The sequence below is a fragment of the Cottoperca gobio genome, chromosome 10, assembly GCF_900634415.1.
Source record: "Cottoperca gobio chromosome 10, fCotGob3.1, whole genome shotgun sequence".
Lineage (NCBI taxonomy): Eukaryota > Metazoa > Chordata > Actinopteri > Perciformes > Bovichtidae > Cottoperca > Cottoperca gobio.
In genome coordinates, this window is record NC_041364.1 from 7,561,163 (window position 1) to 7,581,403 (window position 20,241).

Here is a 20,241-nt window from a genome sequence, read left to right on the forward strand (position 1 = left end):
CACCCCGACAAATATTATCCAGTAACATTAGTCTAATATATTCAAGTGAACAAAAAGAAGGATGTGTTCATTTTTTTGCACGCTTTGAGAGGTGTGTGTATTTGTGTGTGTGTGTGTGTGTGTGTGTGTGTGTGTGTCCTCGTAAAGTAAACAGTTAGTGTCTGCGTGCCTGCCTAATTGAGTGATAGACTGCTTATTAACTCTGGGACTTGTGGTTAAAAAGAGGACCATGTCAGCGCTGTCACCAGAGCTTTTCACTGACCTTGCATCTTTGTCTCAATTATCTACAGCGCCAAACTCAGGATAGTTCTTTTGTGTTTAGTGCTGCACGTGAGATGAATGGTTTTGCGTAAATCAAGCTAAATATTAAAATAACGTTGTTGATCGTGGTTGTACGTGTTGAAGGCCATTGCAGTCAGTGAACATTGAAATGTTGCTTTGCCATGATACATTATGTGTTCAACAGAGGCCATCAGTGTACCAAGTATACAGAGGAATAATGTGAATATGAAAGTACACGTTGACATTGCTTGCACAGGCTCATGTAAAGGTTGCATTTCTGTCACTCATCAGGACTCTTTAAATGCCATGTATGCAAATGCTGTGTCTGTTGCGTGGGATTTAGTGTTTTTCCCGAGAGTAAAAACGTATTATAAGTGTCATGCCAGCACTGTGAATATAACATTTGTGTAAACAGTAAGACAATATTTGATATTTGATCTTATCTTGTGCAGGATCAACAACTTTTGCACATATGACTTGGATTGCATGCCAGTAACTTGACCATTCCCGGTGCCTGCGAAGCGTGCATAGGTATAATATGCGGGTGCATTGACCTTGCCTTCCACAGGAAGTGTAGTTGTTGTGAGCAAAAATGAAATTCATAACCACCTGAGGAAAAGCACATCTTTGTCTCTGTGTCTATTAAGTGGACAAGAGCCGTCTTCTGTACTCCTCTATGTGAGTCAGATGGTAAGCTGTGGAGTGCCAGGAGCAACTATGATTTGGTTTATAAAGAGGACGGAAAGAAAAGATACTTTTTATTTTCTCACCTCAACATCCCTCTCTTTTCCACTTCCCCATAGCATGCGGACAAGAGTATGATCACACACATTTGATGGGAAAAAAGAGAACCTGTTTAGTGATATTGTGAAGGGAAAAAAAAAAGTATGCAATTAGTTACTGTACGTTTCACATGGATTTTGTGGCAGGTAAAAAAGTGCGTGACTTGTTGCCTCCCTGCACACGTTGGCGACTACTTACATATATACAAAACAAATAATTAGCATACAACATGCTTACAAACTGCACCAAGTGAATATTCACACCTCGTTGGGTCAGCTTTTAAATGTTTTACATATTTTGGACATTTTCAATTACAATGCAAGTCCTCGGCAAGCCAGGGATTCTGTGGCCGTTAATTCAGGACAGCAAGTACAGGGCACTCACGAGGGAAACAGCCAGCTCAGGCATACACTTGGGAATGTCAGCGTTGTGTCAAGTCTGAATGCATTTTATATTAGCGTGAGTTATTCTCTCCCCCCCCTGCATGTACTTACACATCTGTGTCAGTGATTCCAGGAAAGTATTAGGGAGGAAGTGTGGACTGTCTAAATGCCAAATAGACAACGCACCAATTATCAAACAAAATGATTAGGTTAGTCAATTTTATATCAGTTCCCAACAAAAATGTAAATGCGTATACTTTATATGCTGATTAGGGCTATCTGTAACATGATAATGGATAAACTAAAGGCAGCAAATGGAGAAATGGAAATACGTAATGCCTCGCGAGCACTATGAACGCCATGTTTAAGATTCAACAATAGCTCAAGCTGTAACAAGGCACTTTTTCTCAAACAAGAGGTGTAGTCTTTATTGTTCTATGCGGCCCGCAGACAAACCTCAGGAGTTATGCACCGGCGAATGTTAATTAGCAGGATTTCAAATGGCCCCTAGAATTTCTTTTTTCGCCCAATACTGTATTACAATCGATGTCAGGTGATATGTTCGTACCGGCCTTGCTGCCCTAATGCATCATTACTAAAACCTTGACATCTGTGTGAGTGAACAGACACTTGTCCCAGCCCCCTTCCACAATTGTGCATTATACATGCCTCTTTCGGCACTGTATTAGAAGTATCACGTAACAAAGTATGAATTATTTTGAATCAGTAATAATAATAAAACATGGAATTGTTATTTGTCGCTAATGCAAAAGATATGTTGTGGTCACAGATGCATTGGACTAGTCTTTAGTTTTCTTTTTTTGGATTACTTAAAAGCAATGGGTTTGGCTACCAGGGGTTAATAATAAATAAGTAATAATATAATAATAATAAATAATATAATAATAATAATAGCTCGGTTATGTTATATAACCTTTCATACAAGAAGTTGCGTTACAAATAATCACCAAAAAAAAAATGTGATGTAAAGTTGAAATAGCATAAAATAGTATTAAGTAGTAAGATAAAAATCAGTAAAAGAAAAGCAATAGCTAAGAAGATAAATAGCACTTAATTAAAAGCATTTAAATTATTTAAAGTGCGCATTAAGAGTGTACTAAATATTCACCATTTAAAGGAGCTAAAGTAAGAGATATTTTTTTATGTCTTACTTTTTCTTTCCGAAAGAGAGTTCAGAAAAGGTGCAATTCTAAAAGAGCCACTTCACGGGGGTTGTTAAGTTTGTTTTGTTTATTATTGTGCAGTTTTCCAACGTTTGTTTTGTCTTAGCTTTACCTATTTTATTGAGGAAGAAACTCTCCTGACTTTCGGGTACTGCGGATGTGTCTGTGTTACTAATAGATTTAGAGAAGGAATTGGAGTAGTTTTTTTTTTCTCTTTAAGAAACTCATTGTGTTTTCACCGCATAACAAAAGAGTCCTTCCACATTTACACATTTGCATTTCTGATGTTCGTGTTTTCATCAATCTCAAGTTATTTCAAGTTTAAGTTATTGTATGCATTGTATCATACAAAGTTCTTTACAGTCATAGAACAGCAGATGATACGTTATAATAAAACAAAACAAAGACATTGTGCATAACGTGAACACTGATACACACACAATGTGGTTAAACAGTTTCTCCACTGGAGCCTATACTTTAGCTCTTCAGTGATGCAGCAATATAGAACAATATACTGTAGATATCCTCCAGCAGAACGCACAACACAATCATCACAGTTAGCATTTGATGATGATACAAAGCTAGGTGCACGATCAAAATGGACGATGTTACTTATAAGAAATCACAGCATGATCTGATTGCAACTTCTTAGATATCCAGCAACTGACATCAGTATCCAGGGAGATAACGAATCAGAGAAGGGGGGTCGTCGGTATCACGTTGTAGTCAAGTTAAAAAAAAGATGAGACACGGTCCCACTGGGTGGGTCGGACATGGCCGCGTGTGGATGACATTTTTTTGCCTGTGTAGATGTCCATGTTGATAAAAAACTTGTCAGCGAAGAGTCTTTGTCTGCACATCATCAGAGTCAGCTGGTATCCACCTTTCTTATGACAAGATACGATATTGTCACGATAACTATAGTATGGAGATTTTAACTTGTGCTGAGTGTGCGATATATGTGATGCGTTACTTTTTGACAAATGGAAATTATTGTCAACATTCTGTTTTATATCCAATAAGATGAAGTTTAGAAAGCATTTCTGGATTTCCTCCAAATCCAGCTGACCTACCTATCAGAACCAGAATTGTCAAAAGGTTTAATATTATTTTGTTATACTATCACTTGATATACACAAAGATGACATTTGGCGTTTGGTGTATCGACACATTTTTTGCCACGCAATATAATCCTAGTAACGATTATTCCCCCCCCCCAGTATTGATGCCTCGTTTTGCCCCTCTGGCAGGACACCGAGCAGCGCAGGTGATATTGTCTGCGGGTGTGTTCCTGTCAATGACCTCTGCCGGCTTCCATCTTCGATTCATTAGGGGATGAACTCGGGCATCGTCAACGTCGTACCAAGCATCCAACTGATACCGAGTCGTCGATGTTTTTCTTAGATTGTAAGTAATCCAGTGCAAGGAAATCCCGGTCACTCCTCCCCTCCGGTAGTGGATAGACTAAGAAGCTTTATGCTACAAACAAACCAGGCATACTCCATCTAATTCATTATTGGTTTCTGGACTGCCATTTTTTTTTTTTCATAGAGGCTACACTTAATTCATATTTCTTGTTACAGTAATTTAATTTAAGTTAATAAACTGTATCATGTCTAAATACTATAAATAAGTGTTAATCTCAGGATGAGGCAATCTTAGTTGGCCCTTAAAGCAGTTGAAGAAGGTTATGTTTTTCTCTTTGGTTTTTGTTTGCTTGTCTGTTTGTCAGGCAGAACTCTTAAACAAACTATGGTTACCGATTTTCATGAAACGTGGTGGAGAGTGCAGCCGTTGAGCCAAGCCAGAGAACATTTCAATGTCTGATTTTAGCAATTTTTTCACTTTTCTTTCGTCTCGTTAGTGTGCAAGTGGTGGTGTGGTAAAGTGTAGTAGGGTTTTGATGGAGAAATATGAAATCATTACACCAATTGGGTGTCACCACTTTCTCTGAAGAAGTCCCTCCTCGTATGTCTAACAGACATGACATTCTTTCTAAACTTTGAGTTGGTTAGGGTTAGAGGTTCGAGCAAATTAAAGTACAGAGGCGGCACTTGTGATCTACACTAAACAACCACACCAGCTCGTGTTTAACAGTCATAGCCTCCCATAAACACCATTGTTTGGCCATTGTAGGACTCTGCAACACTGTTACATACAATCACACCATTTGTATAAGAGCCTTGGAATGATTGTACAGCATCGCTGGGAACTCTCTGACTGCATTGGGGCTACAGTGTTGCCCTTCACTTGTCTCTCCTACTCTCGTGTGTTGTAATTACTGTGATTTTTCGGAGGGTTTAATGGCAGCGAGGCAGTAGGCCAACTGACTGGTCCCCGGGCCTGAATAAGAGACTCTCACCTAGCCTCTTAACACAATGTACACAGATGTAGTGTCACGCACATTTTAGCTAGGTATAACTGCAACATTCGGATGGGTTGTTTAGTGTGTGAATCCCTCTGGACACACATCTCCGTGTTACTGAGAGCGGTGAGGAAGCGGGATGGATCCCTGTGGCCTGCTATCCAGCTCATTGTTGTGGATGTCTCGCTTGCTTCTGAGAGGCTTGCTTTTCCGCGAGTCTATGTAGGAGGAGTGTATAAACAGGTTTTCTGACGGTTTTGTGTCTACACAACTAAATTCACATTTTACATATCAGGAGAGGTCAACGCAGCTTTGATGTGATTGTGAATGCTCAGTTCGGCTATGGTCTAAATTTAGACTCAACATCTGCGATTGTCATCACATTGAAAGAAGGTATTTCCACAGATCCTCTTTTGCTTTTTGTCTTTTGTGTTGTTGTGTTCGCTACTCATTGTATGACACAACAGATAAGGACATGTGTTGTCCGAGCATAGGGGGGAAAAAAAAAACATACAAACCACATCCTCAGTGAGAAGAACTTTTGAGTGGCGGTTGGTGGAATGGCGGTCTGTGATTGTGGTGATAATGGAATCCTTGTGTCATTGCAGATGTTGCCTCAGGAAGGCGAGAAGAAATTTGCTCTGGATCAAGTCAAGAAGAGAGTTTGGAATCCTGACCTATTGTGCTCAGCTCTCCCTCTGCTTCTCCTCGCAGCAAAGGTAGGAGGCGTCATCTCTCTTCACCCTTTCCCTAATTAATTACACACATGCTTCATTTAGTCTCATCTCAGGCAATAGATGCCAAGCCACTTATCTCGTGACATTAGAAGCACTTTTTCTCATCCTGAAATGTAATTATCGTAAACAAAGCCTTTTCCACTGCATGTTGAACGAGATTATGTACGCTCTGAAGTAAAAAAAAAAAAATGTCGCGCCATTAGGGATACGGTGTGTGTTTGTGTCCTTTGAGAAAGCTGGAAATGGCAATGGGCTGTATTTGTGTCCTCAGATCAGTGTTTGTGTGTGTGCACGTGGATGCGCACACACTTGAACGTGTACGTAGAATGTGTGACCGGGGCAGTATGCCTTGGTTTTGCGACTTGCTTTCCAGTCCAGTAGGCCAATCCTGCATCTGGGAGACGAGGCTTTTGTGAAGGAAGCTCTGGGAGTTTTTCTTGTCCCTGCCAGTTTGTTTTCTAGATACACAACCAAGCTACCCTAACTTGCTGATGAATAACACAAGCAGTTACAGTAGCAAGTTTTTTTTGGTATGGAAAAGGTGTGTGAAGCACTTGATGTATTCCTCCACTGACAATGTGAGTGTTTTCCACTTTTTGACAGGGTGTGCGTGTGTGTGGTGGTTTGTGTGATTGGACACCGCTTAATTCTAGCAGCAGTGGGAGGGTGAGTCAGAGCCCTTCAAGGCAGCAGAAAGTCCAAATTTCGTTACTGTCAGGGTTGTGGAGACACTTACAGAGGTCTCTCAAACTTTTTCCATATTCCCACCCACAGTTGTTGTGGGACACCATTCCCAGCCCGCCAGCCGTCTTCTTCTGCTCCGTCTTTCTCACTGCCTCCAGGTCGACAAACTGGAACTCTAATCTTTTTTTTGTTCTGTAAACTATAATAGCAATTTTGCCTCATGCCTCAAGGTTGATTTGCCGGCATAATAAGCTGGTAAGGCAGAATGTGGGTGGGAAAGAAGTCTTTGTGCGAGGCTGTATGAGTGGCAGGGATACGGACCTAAAATCATTTCAAATGTGCTCTCTAGCTTTCGGAAGTATTGAGTCAAACCTTTTCGACAAACGCTTTTGAAATCTCTATTTATTTATGGAATTTTCTCCTTTCTTACAATTATTTTAAAATTTTTTATGAAGAATACATTTGAAATTTCCGGTGTAGTAAATCAATAATAATCGGATGTTTGCAGAGCACCTGCTCTAAAAGAATTACAATTAAATACACCTACCATCGGAGCGCACGGACACATGGCAATTAATTCAGTCTTTAAAGTCCTTTTAATTCTTTATAAATTCACGTCTCACCCACTGGGTTTCAAAAAAAAAAAAAAAAGCCCCATAGATTCCATGTTCCCGCTGGCAGGTAGGACATTCATGATCCACAGCATTTCCCCTGGATTACCTTTGGCTGGATCCCTATCATTACCCCTGCCGACTTCATCTGATCATCAGCTTTTCCCTCTTGTTGAAGGGAACCATGATTTTCTCATGATGAAAAGCGCTTTAATGTTTGCATACCCCCCCCCCCCCCATCGTCAGTTGAAGTTGAAAGTCAATGAGAAGGGCTTTGATGACAGTTAATGGTATTGCAAAAAAGGTGCTAGATGGGGATCTTCCAAAATGAGATAGTTAGTTCATTTGTTTTTCCCCTATCCCCGCTTTCATTGATTCGTGCAGTGTAGTCGTTCATCAAATTAACACGCCTCTGAGGCTAATAAACAATAGGTTACGATCGAACATTAAGGTTTTTTGTTCAAAGATCCACCGCCTTATTTCCGCTTTTGAATCTGACACTATTTGGGTCGTGAGATCCTCAGTCAAAGTGTAGGTAACGTGGCGGACTGCAAGTGTCGGAGGATCATCTGGAGAGTCTTGCAAGATTAATTCATGATGTCTGTACTCTCATCTGTAACCACGACATCAATCTTCTGGCTGATTTGACAACAGTCACTAGTTGCAACCAACTTCATTGTGTCTTGCCAATATTGCCCCCTTCTTTGTATTTTTATAACACACCCACAAACACACACCACACACACAACACCAACACAACAACACTCACTCTCTCTTTTACACACTTGTTTTTTTCTATGCTTCTTTTGGGATGGAACTACATCTTGCTCCACAACTGTGACGTGGATTACTTTATAAGAAAAGCACACTTCGGGGGGGGGACTAGGTATCGTGAAGATTGAGGCAGCAGGTGAAACGCCTTCCTGCAGAGCTGCCACTCAGAAAATGGTTGCAAAAAGGACGTCCGTTAACTACTCACGTTCTTTGGGATCTTGCTTGTTATTTGATTGTTGAAAGAAAACAACACTTTAGCAGAAAAGAAAAGAAAAAAAAGAAAACTGTAACAGCCCCCAAATTTTCAGTATGCTTACTGTGCTCAGAGCGCCCTCTAAAACAATGGAAGTGCAGACTGTCATCCTCCCCTGCCTGCTTTATGAGTTACTCGCTTTAATGAGTTTTTCCAAGGAAGGAAATATTAATCAAGAGTGATTTTAAGAAGCTCAGCTTCATCTTCTAAAGTGGCTTGTTTATTGCTTTTTTTTTTTGTCATTTAATAAGTGTATGGTCTTTGACATATTGAAATTCAACACATGTGTCACGGTATAGGTTCTGAAGCCGTTGACCTGTTCTGCTTATCCTACTGCAAACCTGGACACTGGAATGTTCTTTTATAACAACTGATGTACCAACTTTGTCCGTTGCATTGAACTCAGGTTGAATAGATATGCAGAATACACGGCTACAAGAGGCAGATTAGGGAATTTATTTTCACATATATAAAATAAGTAATTATGGTGCTGTGCTGTTATACAACACGGCACAGTGGATCAATCCTTCCAGTTTAAGACTAACTAACATAGTTGAACACAATTACGATGAATGAAGCCTTTTTTTTTATTTTCAGAGCAAACTAAATATAATTCTTGTTTTCTTAACAATTTCAGATTCTTCGAGAGGTTCAAAACAGGTCACATCTTATTTTCACAATTAAAAAAAAAAAAGAATATACAAAACCATTTTATTTCACATCCACCAATGTCACCTCATAACACTATTAAATAACTGTCAATTATTCATACAGTTTATTTATGTTTTTGTTCATAAATATACTTATTTATTACATATATATATAATATATATATATATAATATATATATATATATATAGTATATATATATATAATACTTATTTAAGTAGTGTACTGCTTATATAAATCAATCCACCACAAGTCAAGTGTGTGGTCTGACTGTGTGTGGAATGTATGTCTACTTATTTTTTTCCATATATTTTCCCTTTTTAAAAAGGTTTGCCTTCACTTGGCTGTATGGCTTTTCCTCTTTCTTTACCCTTTTCGCATTGACTTAGCTCTTATGTCTTCTCTTTACCTCATCTCCCTTCAGTTCGCTTTAGCAATCCAATGGGTTGTGCCGTTTATGGCTCTGGGATCAAATCAGATTCACTTCGGATTGAATAGTGTGTACCTGGCCTGCTGCATTTCGAAACGGCAATTCCATTCAGCTGGAAACTTGCAGTTCATTGAAACAAGATGATGTTGGCAAACTCACAATCCCCCTTTCTTCCATGTTTCCTCCAGTGCACGCACCATTGCTGGATGGACAAAGGGCATATGCCACTTTGTAATGGTAATGTCAGGCTTCTCGTGCATGAAACACAATGAAAGAAGAGTTACTCAACAACACAACAACTGAAACCCCCGGGTATACTGTATAATTCTATATACGCTAACTTTGGGCATATATTGTAAATTTAAACCGGTCTACATGTATGTTACATTATGTTTTAAGTACATATTTAGGGTGTCCAATCCGTCATCAAGGGGGTTTTGGTGTTGTGCAGCCCAGATAAATACTTCACTGTATGGTTTGAAAGTCAACTCTTCAGACTTCTACAGAGAGAGAGAGACAAGGCCTAAAGCAGATGTTCAACTCCTGAAGGAGGAAATCAATGCTCCATTTCCACCCTCTGCAGCAGGGTCATTGGGACTTTCTTTTCCGTCCCCAGCAATGCCTCTGTGTTAATGATGGCGGCTAATGAACACGCTTACTCAAGTGCTTGTGGTTGAATCAGGCCGGAGGGGACGGGGAGAAATGTTCCCAAACCAAACGCACCTTTGGAAACTAAATCTCAAAATCTGTTGAGAGAAAGAAAGAGAAAGAGAGGCACCAATGGTGTGATGGGAATATGCAAGGCATTATCAACCGATTTGCAACATATATTAAAACCTGGCCTTTTTATGCACTATTATATTTCGTTACTACACCGTCATGTTCTTTTAAAATAAATGTCAAATGTGTGCTGTGCCTGTAAAGGTCAGCGCTGCAAAGGTAACTTGTTTTAAAGCCTACTGGCAGTGTATGCTGCAGTCCGACCGCCCACCGTCATTCACACATGGGATTTGATCCAAAATCCTCGGGGGTTTGACTCACTCTGACACCATTTACCTCACCCTGCCACAGAAGGCTTGAGATTGACGGACAAGTAATCATTGGATGTGGTTTTCACTGAAGGGCGCTGGGCAATCTGTGTAAGAAGCTCTTGCAGAACACCTTTTTATTTTGGCCCAATAAACAATCGGCCGCCGCTATTATGTAATGAAACACAACGAAGGTCTTAAATATGAAGCCAATTATATTTTACGGCACACAATCAAGTGACTGGGGCAAAAATCACACTCCGGGGAATTGGTTTGGGGAATGAGAAGTGCAAGTGGAAACAATTTTTTTTTTGTCAAATTCGGCATCTAATCAGCTTCAAAGATCAAACTGTCTTAGCTTGCGTGTCTGTAATTGTTGTATTTGCATAACTTTTTTCTCTCTCTAAAACATTTTTTCTAACCGGCATTATCACCGACTACCTGTGTATGTGGCTTGTGTGATAGTGCAGACATGTCAAAGGACGGAAAGTCTTTGTCTTATCAGTCTGGGGTCTAATTGCATCCCTGTCTGCTGTTTAATAGCCTGCCATTGTGAGGATTTATGACAAAGACTTGATGAGAAGCAACATTCTTATCTTTTGTAAATTAAAACAGTAGTCGATCACAGCTGTTCTCCAACATTGTATCATTACATAGATATCCACAGAGATTCATGAACACGACAGACCAACCTTTTTTGGCCAATTCACAAGTCTCCACATAAGGCAGCGTTTGCTAAAGTAGAATTGTTGTTTCTAAAATCAGATTAACGTGTTGTATTGAAGATCAGTGGTGTAAATATGAATTGTTCCTTCAATGAGAGAGTATAATTAAACTGGCAGCATGAATACATATAAATTGCTTTAGGGAATCATTGCTTTTTATAGTTTACTGTTTTATGCAAGTGTATTTTAGATTTGCCTCTAAAGTTCAATTGGTCAGAAATACATGATTGTCCTCCTCAGACTTTTTCTTTCTGTCTTCATTAAGATCTCCATTAGCACTAGCATAAGCATTGGCTATTCTTCCTGGATTACACACACTTATACACACTATAGCCACATAAAAGCAACACACAAAACAGCTCATCTCACTGAATTAACAATCATGTACAGGAAAGAAACAAAGTTTCATCCTTTCAGAACACAAACATGATAAAGAAATCACACTTGCTCACATACAGTACTGTGTCAAATTGCTAAGATATTTGTTAAATGAGACAATATCTGGTAAAAAAGAAAAGGAGTTGCATAGCATGTTGATGCCAAATGTGTTCTGCAGATCTGCATGTAGTGTTGCATCTTACATGTCCCGCTTAAAGGACTCTGCAAAGTCAACTTGGCAAACATATCCACAGAAATGGTTGTGATCATGATCTCTTTGGTTAGTAGAGTCTTGTAAACAGCAGAGGACATGACCCCCTCATTTGGTCTGAACTTGGAAGCAACACTTGCACAGAATCTAGTAATCCTTGACATAAAACTCTGCAGTGAGCTGGTTCACTTTATTGACACACACACACACACACACACACACACACACACACACACACACACACACACACACACACACAACTCTCTGCCCACAGTCAAAGCTCATGGCCAGTTACAAAGCTATGGAAGTTGTGCAGTGAACTTTAAGTTGAGCAGCAACATGCCTCCTCACTGGCACAACACAGTCCTGTTAGTGACATCACATCCAGTTTAGATTAAACCTCACTCGATGTTCAGCTCATCATTAACATTTCTACCCTGTATTTGCAGATTGCAGCGGGTCCAACTGCGCCTGGAGCCCCACCCCTGCCAGGGGGTGCAGCAGCTCCTCCACCTCCTCCACCACCTCCTCCCCCACCTCCACCTGGTGGCTGTCCTCCCCCTCCGCCACCTCCGCCTCCTCTCCCTGGCCACGCTGGCATTCCGCCACCACCACCACCGCCACCTCCCCCCGGTGGAGGACCTCCACCACCCCCGCCACCCCCTGGGTGTGGGCCCCCACCTCCTCCGCCTTTCTTCGGGGGACCAGGCGGCCCTCCGCCACCGCCCTCATTGCCCGTCATCAAGCTGCCTTACGGGCTGGAGGCCAAGAAGACCTACAAGCCTGAAACCGTGATGAAGAGGGTGAACTGGACCAAGGTATGAACACTGCAACACATGTTCACTTATAATGTTGGTGATTTCACACTGTAAAGAAATATTATTTCATTTTTACCATCACGTATGCAAAGATTTAGCTTAAGAGCATTCTTAAAGTAACCCTTTATTATTATTAAGTTGAAGATCCAAACCAAAACAGAAATCTCGTCAAACAGCAGTTCAGCCACGGGCCACACTCTTCCACACTCAGCACCCGTTTCAAAGGATTTAACAGTAAACTGTTTTCAATGCTCAAATGTCCTTGGATTTACACAATTAACATTGTGTAACATTCCATCACATTTAAAGAGAAGTTCAATAGGACATTCTCTCTCTCTCATTCGCATGTGGGCTCTATTTTACCGTAGATCATTTATCCATCGCCTCACGAGTACTTAGAAATGTTTTAATGGTTCTTTGCCGATGCTTGTTTGACCTTGCATCTTTGTCTTCAATTACTGACAGCGACCAAAACATCAGACTAGTTCTTTTGTGTTAGTGCTGCACGTGATATTGAATGGTTTTAGTAGAATCAAGCTATATATTAAAATAACGTTTTGATCGTGGTTTTGAACGTGTTGAAGGCCATTGCAGTCAGTGAAACATTGGAAATGTTTTGCTTTTCCATGATACATTATTTGTTCAACAGCAGGCCATCAAGTGACACACGTATACGAGAGGAATAATGTGAATATGAAAGTCAACTTTGACTATTGCATTGCAAGCAGCATGCTAAAGGTTGCATTTCTGTCACCTCAAGGACTCTTTAAAATGCCATGTATGCAAATGCTTGTCTGTGCGTGGGAGTTAGTGTTTCGAGAGGTAAAACTATTAATAAGTGTCATGCAGCACTGTGAAATATAAACATGTTGTGTAAACAGTAAGAACAATATTTGATATTTGATCATTATCTTGTGCAGGATCAACAACGGTTTTGCACATATGACTTGAGTGCATGCAGTAACATGCACATTCCCGGTGCCTGCGAAGCGTGCAGAGGTTAATATGCGGGTGCATTGACCTTGCCTCCACAGGAATTGTAGTTTGGTGATGCAAATGAAATTCATAACCACCTGAGGAAAAACAATCTGTGTCTCTTGTGTCGATTAAGTGGGACAAGAGTCGTCTGTCTCCTCTATGTGCAGCAGATGGAAGTGTGGGAGTGCCAGGAGCAACTATGATTTGGTTGTATAAAGAAGGAAGGGAAAGAAAAGATACTTGTTATTTTTCTCACCTACATCCCTCTCTTTTCCACTTCCCCATAGATGTCGGACAAGAGTATGAATCACACACATTTGATGGGAGAAAAAGAGAACTGTTATGATATTGTGAAGGGAAAAAAAAAAAAGTATGCAATTATTACTGGACGAGTTTCACATGGAATTGTGTGGGCAGGTAAAAAGTGCGTGACTTGTTGCCTCACCTGCACACAGTTGGCGACTACTTACATATATACAAAACAAATAATTTAGCATACATACATGCTTACATACTGCACCCAAAGTGACATATTCACACTCGGTGGGGTCAGCTTTTAAATGTTTAAATATTTTGGACATTTCCAATTACAATGCAAGTCCTCCAGGCAAGCCAGGGATTCTGTGGCCGTTAATTCAGGAACAGAAGTACAAGGCACTCACGAGGGAAACAGCCAGCTCAGGCATACATTGGGAAATGTCAGCTTTGTTTAAGTGCTGAATGCATTTTATATTAGCGTGAGTTATTTCCCCCCCCCCCCCCCCTCCCCCCCTGCATGTACTTACACATCTGTGTCAGTGATTCCCAGGGAAAGTTATTAGGGAGGAACTGTGGGACTGTCTAAATGCCAAAATAGACAACGCAACACAATTATCAAAACAAATGATTAGGTTAGTCAATTTTATATGCATTCCCCAGAAAAATGTAAATGCGTATAATCTTATATGCTGATTAGGGATATCTGTAAACATGATAATGGAAAACCTAAAGGCAGCATGGAGGAAATGGGAAATACGTAATGTCTGACAGAGCACTATGAGACAGCCATGTTTAAGATCAACAATAGCTCAAGCTGTAACAAAGGCCTTTTTTCTCAAACATAGAGGTGACGTCTTTATTCTGGTCAGGCCCAGCAGCAAACCTCAGGAGTTATGCACCAGGCTGAATGTTAAGTAGCAGGATTTAGAATGGCCCCTAGAATTTCTTTTTTCGCCCAATACTGTATTTAAATCGATGTCAGGTGAATATGTTCGTACACGCCTTGTGCCTAATTGCATCATGTACTAGAAACCTCTGACATCTTGTGACGTGACACAGAGCACTTGTCCCAGCCCCCTTCATTGTTCATTATACATGCCTCTTTCGGCCACTGTTATTAGATAGTATCACGTAACAAAGCTATGATATATATTTTGAATCCGATAATAAACACATGGAATTGTTATTTTGTCCTACAATGCAAAATCTGAATTGTTGTGGTCACAGATGCATTGGACTAGGTCTTTAGTTTTCTTTTTTTGGATTCACTTAAATAGACAATGGGCTTTTGGCTACCAGGCGGGTTAATAATAATAATAATAATAATAATAATAATAATAATAATAATAATAATAATAATAAGCTTTATTTTTATAGCACTTTTCATACAAGAAGTGCAGTACAATAATCACAATGTTGATGTAAATGTGAAATAGCATTAAAAATAGTATTAAGTAGTAAAAGTGGAAAAGGCTAATAGCTAAGAGATAAAATAGCAGCTTTAATAAAAGCATTTAAATTAGTTTAAAGTGGCAGCATTAAAGAGTGTATAAAATATCACCATTAAAAGGCTAAAGTAAAGAGATATGTTTTTATGTCTTACTTTTTTTCTTTCAGAAAGTAGGAGTTCAGAAAAGTTGCAATTCTAAAAGCATCCTTCACGGGGGTTGTTAAGGTTGTTTTGTTGTATTATTGTGCATTTTCCAACGTTTGTTTTGTCTTAGCTTTACCTATTTTATTGAAGAAAGAACTCTCCTGACTCTTCGGGTACTGAGGATGTGTCTGTGTTACTAATAGATTTATGAGAAGAGATATTGATTAGTTTTTGTTTTTCTCTTTAAGAAACTCATTGTGTTTTCACCGCATATACAAAAGAAGTCCTTCCACATTTTACACATTTGCATTTCTGATGTTCTTGTTTTCATCATCTCAAGTTTATTTCAAGTTCAAGTTTAGTTGTATAGCATTGTATCATACAAAAGTTCTTTACAGACTCATAGAACAGCAGATGATACGTTATAAAAAAACAAAACAAAGACATTGTGCATACGTGAACACTGATACACACACAATGTGGTTAAACTGTTCTCCATGGAGCTATACTTTAGCTCTCAGTGATGCAGCAATATAGATACAATATACTGTAGATACTCTCCAGCAGAACGCAGCAACACAATCATCACAGTTAGCATTTGGATGATGATGACAAAGCTAGTGGCACGATCAAAAATGGACGATGTTACATCATAGAAATCACAGCAATGATCTGAAATTGCAACTTCTTAGATATCAGCAACTGACATCAGTATCCAGGGAGATAACGAGATCAGAGGAATGGGTGGTCTCGGTATCACGTTGAGTCAAGTCAAAAAAAAAGATGAGACACCGGATCCCACTGGGTGGTCGACATGGCCGCGTGTGGATGACATTTTCTTTGCCTGTGTAGCTGCCATGTTGATAAAAAACTTGTCAGCGAAGAGTCTTTGTTCTGCACATCATCAGAGAGTCTGCAGGTATCCACCTTTATTATCACGATACGATATTGTCACGATACGATATTATGGAGATTTTAAACATTTGCTGAGTGTAGCGATATATTGTGATGCGTTACTTTTTGACAACCGCAAATTATTGTCAACATCTGTTTTATCTAATAAGATGAAGTTTAGAAAGATTTCTGATTTCCTGCCAAATCCAGCTGACCTCATCAGAACAAGTAATTGTTACCAAAAGGTTTAATATGTATTTGTTATACTAATCATTTATATAACAAAAGATTGACATTTGGCGTTTGTGTATCGACACATTTTTGCCACGCAATATATCCTGTAACGATTATTCCCCCCCCCATTATTGATGCCTCTGTTTGCCCTCTGGAGCAACAGGCAGTTGTTTCGTTAGCTTGTGCAATGATCCGGCTCCTCTTTTTTAGAAAGGTGATGAATCAGGCAGTCAAGTGAAAGACCACAACTGATACAAGCGTGATGGTTTTTAGGATTTGTAAGTAATCCAGGCAAGGAAATCCTCGGTCAACTTTGGGTAGTGGCTAGCTAAGCAGCTTCATTGCTACAAACAAACCAGGATAAGCTAATATCATTTATTGGTTTCTGGACTGCCATGTTTTTTTTTCAATAGAGGACACACTTAATTCATATTTTCTTGTTACAGTAATTTAATTTAAGTTAATAAACCTGTAATCATGCTAAATGACCTGATAAATAATGTTTAATCTCAGATGAGCAATTAGTTGGCCCTTAAACGAGTTGAAGAAGGTTATGTTTTCTCTTTGGTTTGTTTGCTTGTCTGTTTGTCAGCAGGATATCTTAAACAACTACTGGTACCGATTTTCATGAAACGTGGTGGAAGAGTGCAGCGTGAGCCAAGCAAGAACATATTCAATGTCTGATTTTAGGCAATTTTTCACTTTTCCTGTCTTAGTAGTCGTGCAAGTGGTGGTGTTGTAAGTGTAGTAGGAGTTTTGATGGAGAAATATGAATCATTACACCAATTTGCTGTGTCACCACTTTCTCTGAAGAAGTCCTCTCATGTATGTCATAATCAGACATGACATTCTTTCTAGGACTTTGAGTGGGTTAGGGTTAGAGTTAGAGCAAATTAAAGTACAGAGGCACTTTGTTATCTACACTCAACACCAACACCAGCTCGTGTTGAACATGTCATAAGCCTCCCATTAAAACACCTATGTTTGCCATTGTAGGACTCTGCAACACTGTTACACTCATCACCATTTGTATAAAGCCTTGGGAATGATTTTACAGCATCAGCTGGAACTCTCTGACTGCATTGGATAAGTGTTGCCCTTCTTCTCCCCTCTCTGTGTGTAATTACTGTGATTTTTCGGAGGTTAATGGCAGCAGTGCAGTAGGCCAACTGCTGGTCCGGGCCCTTGATAAGAGCTCTCACCATAGCCCTTAACACAATGTACAGCAGATGTAGTGTCACGCACATTATTAGCTAGTAGTAACTGCAACATGTCGGATGGGTTTGTTTATGTGTGAATCCCTCTGTACACCCACTCTCCTGTCTACTGAGCGGTGAGGAGGGAATGGATCCCTGTGGCCTGCTATCAGCTCAGTGTGTGTAGGTGCTCGCTTGCTTCTGAGAGGCTTTGCTGTTTCAGGCGAGTCTATGTAGGAGGAGTGTATAAACAGGGTTGCTGACGTTTTGTGCTACAAACTGAAATTCACATTTTCATATCAGGAGAGGTCAACGAGAGCTTTGATGTGATGTGAATGCTTCAGTCGGGGTCTATAATTTAGACGTCACATTCATGCGATTTGTCATCACATGAAAGAAGGTATTTCACAGATCCTCTTTTGCTTTTTGTCTTTTGTGTTGTTGTGTTCGCTACTCAGTTGCTAAGGACACACACATAAGGACATGTGTGTGTCCACGCAGAGGAAAAAAAAAAAACATACAAACCCTATCTCCAGTGAGAAGAACTTTTTGAGTGGCAGGTTGGTGGAATGGCGGTCTGTGATTGTGGTGATAATGGAATCCTTGTGTCATTGCAGATAGTGCCTCAGGAAATGGCAGAGAATTGCTTCTGGATCAAAGTCAAAGAAGAGAAGTTTGAGAATCCTGACCTATTTGCTCAGCTCTCCCTCTGCTTCTCCTCGCAGAGCAAAGGTAAGGAGGCGTCATCTCTCTTCACCCCTTTCCTTAATTAATCTACACACACATGCTTCATTTAGCCTCTCAGGCAATAGATGCCAAGCCACTTTCATCTCGTGACACTTTAAGAAGCCATTTTTCTCACTGAAATGTTAATTATCGTAAAACCAAGCACTTTTCCCACTGCATTTGAACGAGATCTATGTACGCTCTGAAGTAAAAAAAAAAAATGTCGCGCCAATTAGGGATAGCGTGTGTGTGTGTTTGTGTCTTTGAGAAAGCTGGAAATGCAATGTGGCTGTATTTGTAGTCTCAGATCAGTGTTTGTGTGTGTGCACGTGGATGCGCACACACTTGAACGTGTACGTAGAATGTGTGAACCGAGGGCAGTTATGCTTGGTTTGCTTCTTGCCTTTTCCAGTCCAGTAGGCCAATCCTGCATCGGGGAAGACAGGAGGCTTTTGTGAAGGAAGCTCTGGGAGTTTTCTTGTCCCTGCCAGTTTGTTTCTCAGATACACAACCAAGCTACCTAACTTGCTGATGAATAACACAAGCAGTACAGAGCAAGTTTGTTTTTGGTATGGAAAAGGGTGTGTGAAGGCACTTGATGTATTCCTCCCATGACAATGTGAGTGTTTTCCACTTATTTGACAGTGTGTGTGCGTGTGTGTGTGTGTTTGTGTGTAGGACACCGCTCTAATTCTAGCAGCAGTGGGAGGGTAGAAGTCAGAGCCCTGTCAAGCGCAGAACAGTCAAATCTCAGTTCTGTCAGGGTGTGTGGAGACAACTATACAGAGTCCTCCAACTTTTTCCATATTCCCACCGTCTGTTTGGACACCAGTCAGCCCGCCAGCAGCTTCTTGCTCCGTCTTTCTCACTGCCTCCAGGTCGACAAACTAGACTCTACTCTTTTTTTTTGTTCTGTGAAATAAATAGCAATTTTGCCTCAGCTGCCTCAAGGTGATTTGCCGGCATAATACAGATGGAAGGAGAATGTGGGTGGGAAAGAAGAGTTGTTGCAAGGCTTAATGAAGTGGCAGGGATACGGACATATATTTCAACATGTGCTCTCTAGCATTTCGGAAGTAATTGAGTCAAACCTTTTCGACGCCTTTTGAAATCTCTATTTATTTATTGAATTTTCTCCTTTCTTTCAATTGATTTTAAACATTTTTTGATGAAGAATACATTTGAAATTTCGTGTTAGTAAATCAATAAATCGGCATGTTTGCAGAGCACACCTGCTCTAAAACACATTACAATTAAATACACCTTACCATTCGGAGCGCCACAGACACATGGCATTAATTCAGCTTTAAATGTCCTTTTAAATTCTTTATTAAATTCACTTTCTCACCCACTGGGTTTCAAAAAAAAAAAAAAGCCCCATAGATAGTCCATGTTCCCGCTGGCAGGGTAGGAATTCATGATCCAGCATTTCCCCTGGGAGTTACCTTTGCTGGATCCCTATCAATTACCCCTGCAGCGACTTCACTGAATCAGCTCTTTTCCCTCTATTGTTGAAAGGGAACATGATTTTCTCATGAATGAAAAATGCTGTTTAATGTTTGATATCCCCCCCCCCCCCCCATCGTCAGTGAAGTTGAAAGTCAATGAGAAGGGCTTTGATGTACAGTAGATGGTATTGCAAAAAAGGTGCTAGATGGGATCTTCCTAAAATGAGATAGTAGTTCATTTGTTTTTCCCCTATCCCCTCTGTTTCATGATTCGTGCAGTGTAGTCGTTCATAAATTCACACGCCATCTGAGGCTATAAAACAATAGGTACGCTCGAACATTAAAGGTTTCGTTCAAAGATCCCCGCCTTATTTCCGCTTTGAATCTGACCTATTTGGGTCGTGAGATCTCAAGTCAAAGTTGGTAAACTGGTGGCGGCTGCAGTGTCGGAGGATCATCTGGAGAGTCTTGCAAGATTAATTCATGATGTCTTGTACTCTCATCGTAACCACGGACCATCAATCCTTTGTGCTGATTTGACAACAGTCACTAGTGCAAACCAACTTCATTTGTCTGCAATATTGCCCCCATTCTTTTT

At 40.2% G+C, this 20,241-nt stretch overlaps 1 protein-coding gene across 1 annotated transcript in view; it reads left to right on the forward strand.

Moving 5' to 3' along the window:
- Nucleotides 1-20,241, forward strand: part of diaph2 (diaphanous-related formin 2) — a 351,346-nt gene that overhangs the window by 145,101 nt on the left and 186,004 nt on the right. Inside the window, exons 21-24 of the mRNA XM_029442178.1 lie at nt 3,443-3,507; nt 5,606-5,716; nt 11,947-12,315; nt 18,087-18,201. Of these exons, the coding sequence (XP_029298038.1) occupies nt 3,443-3,507; nt 5,606-5,716; nt 11,947-12,315; nt 18,087-18,201 (660 nt within the window). The remainder of the gene's footprint in view (nt 1-3,442; nt 3,508-5,605; nt 5,717-11,946; nt 12,316-18,086; nt 18,202-20,241) is intronic.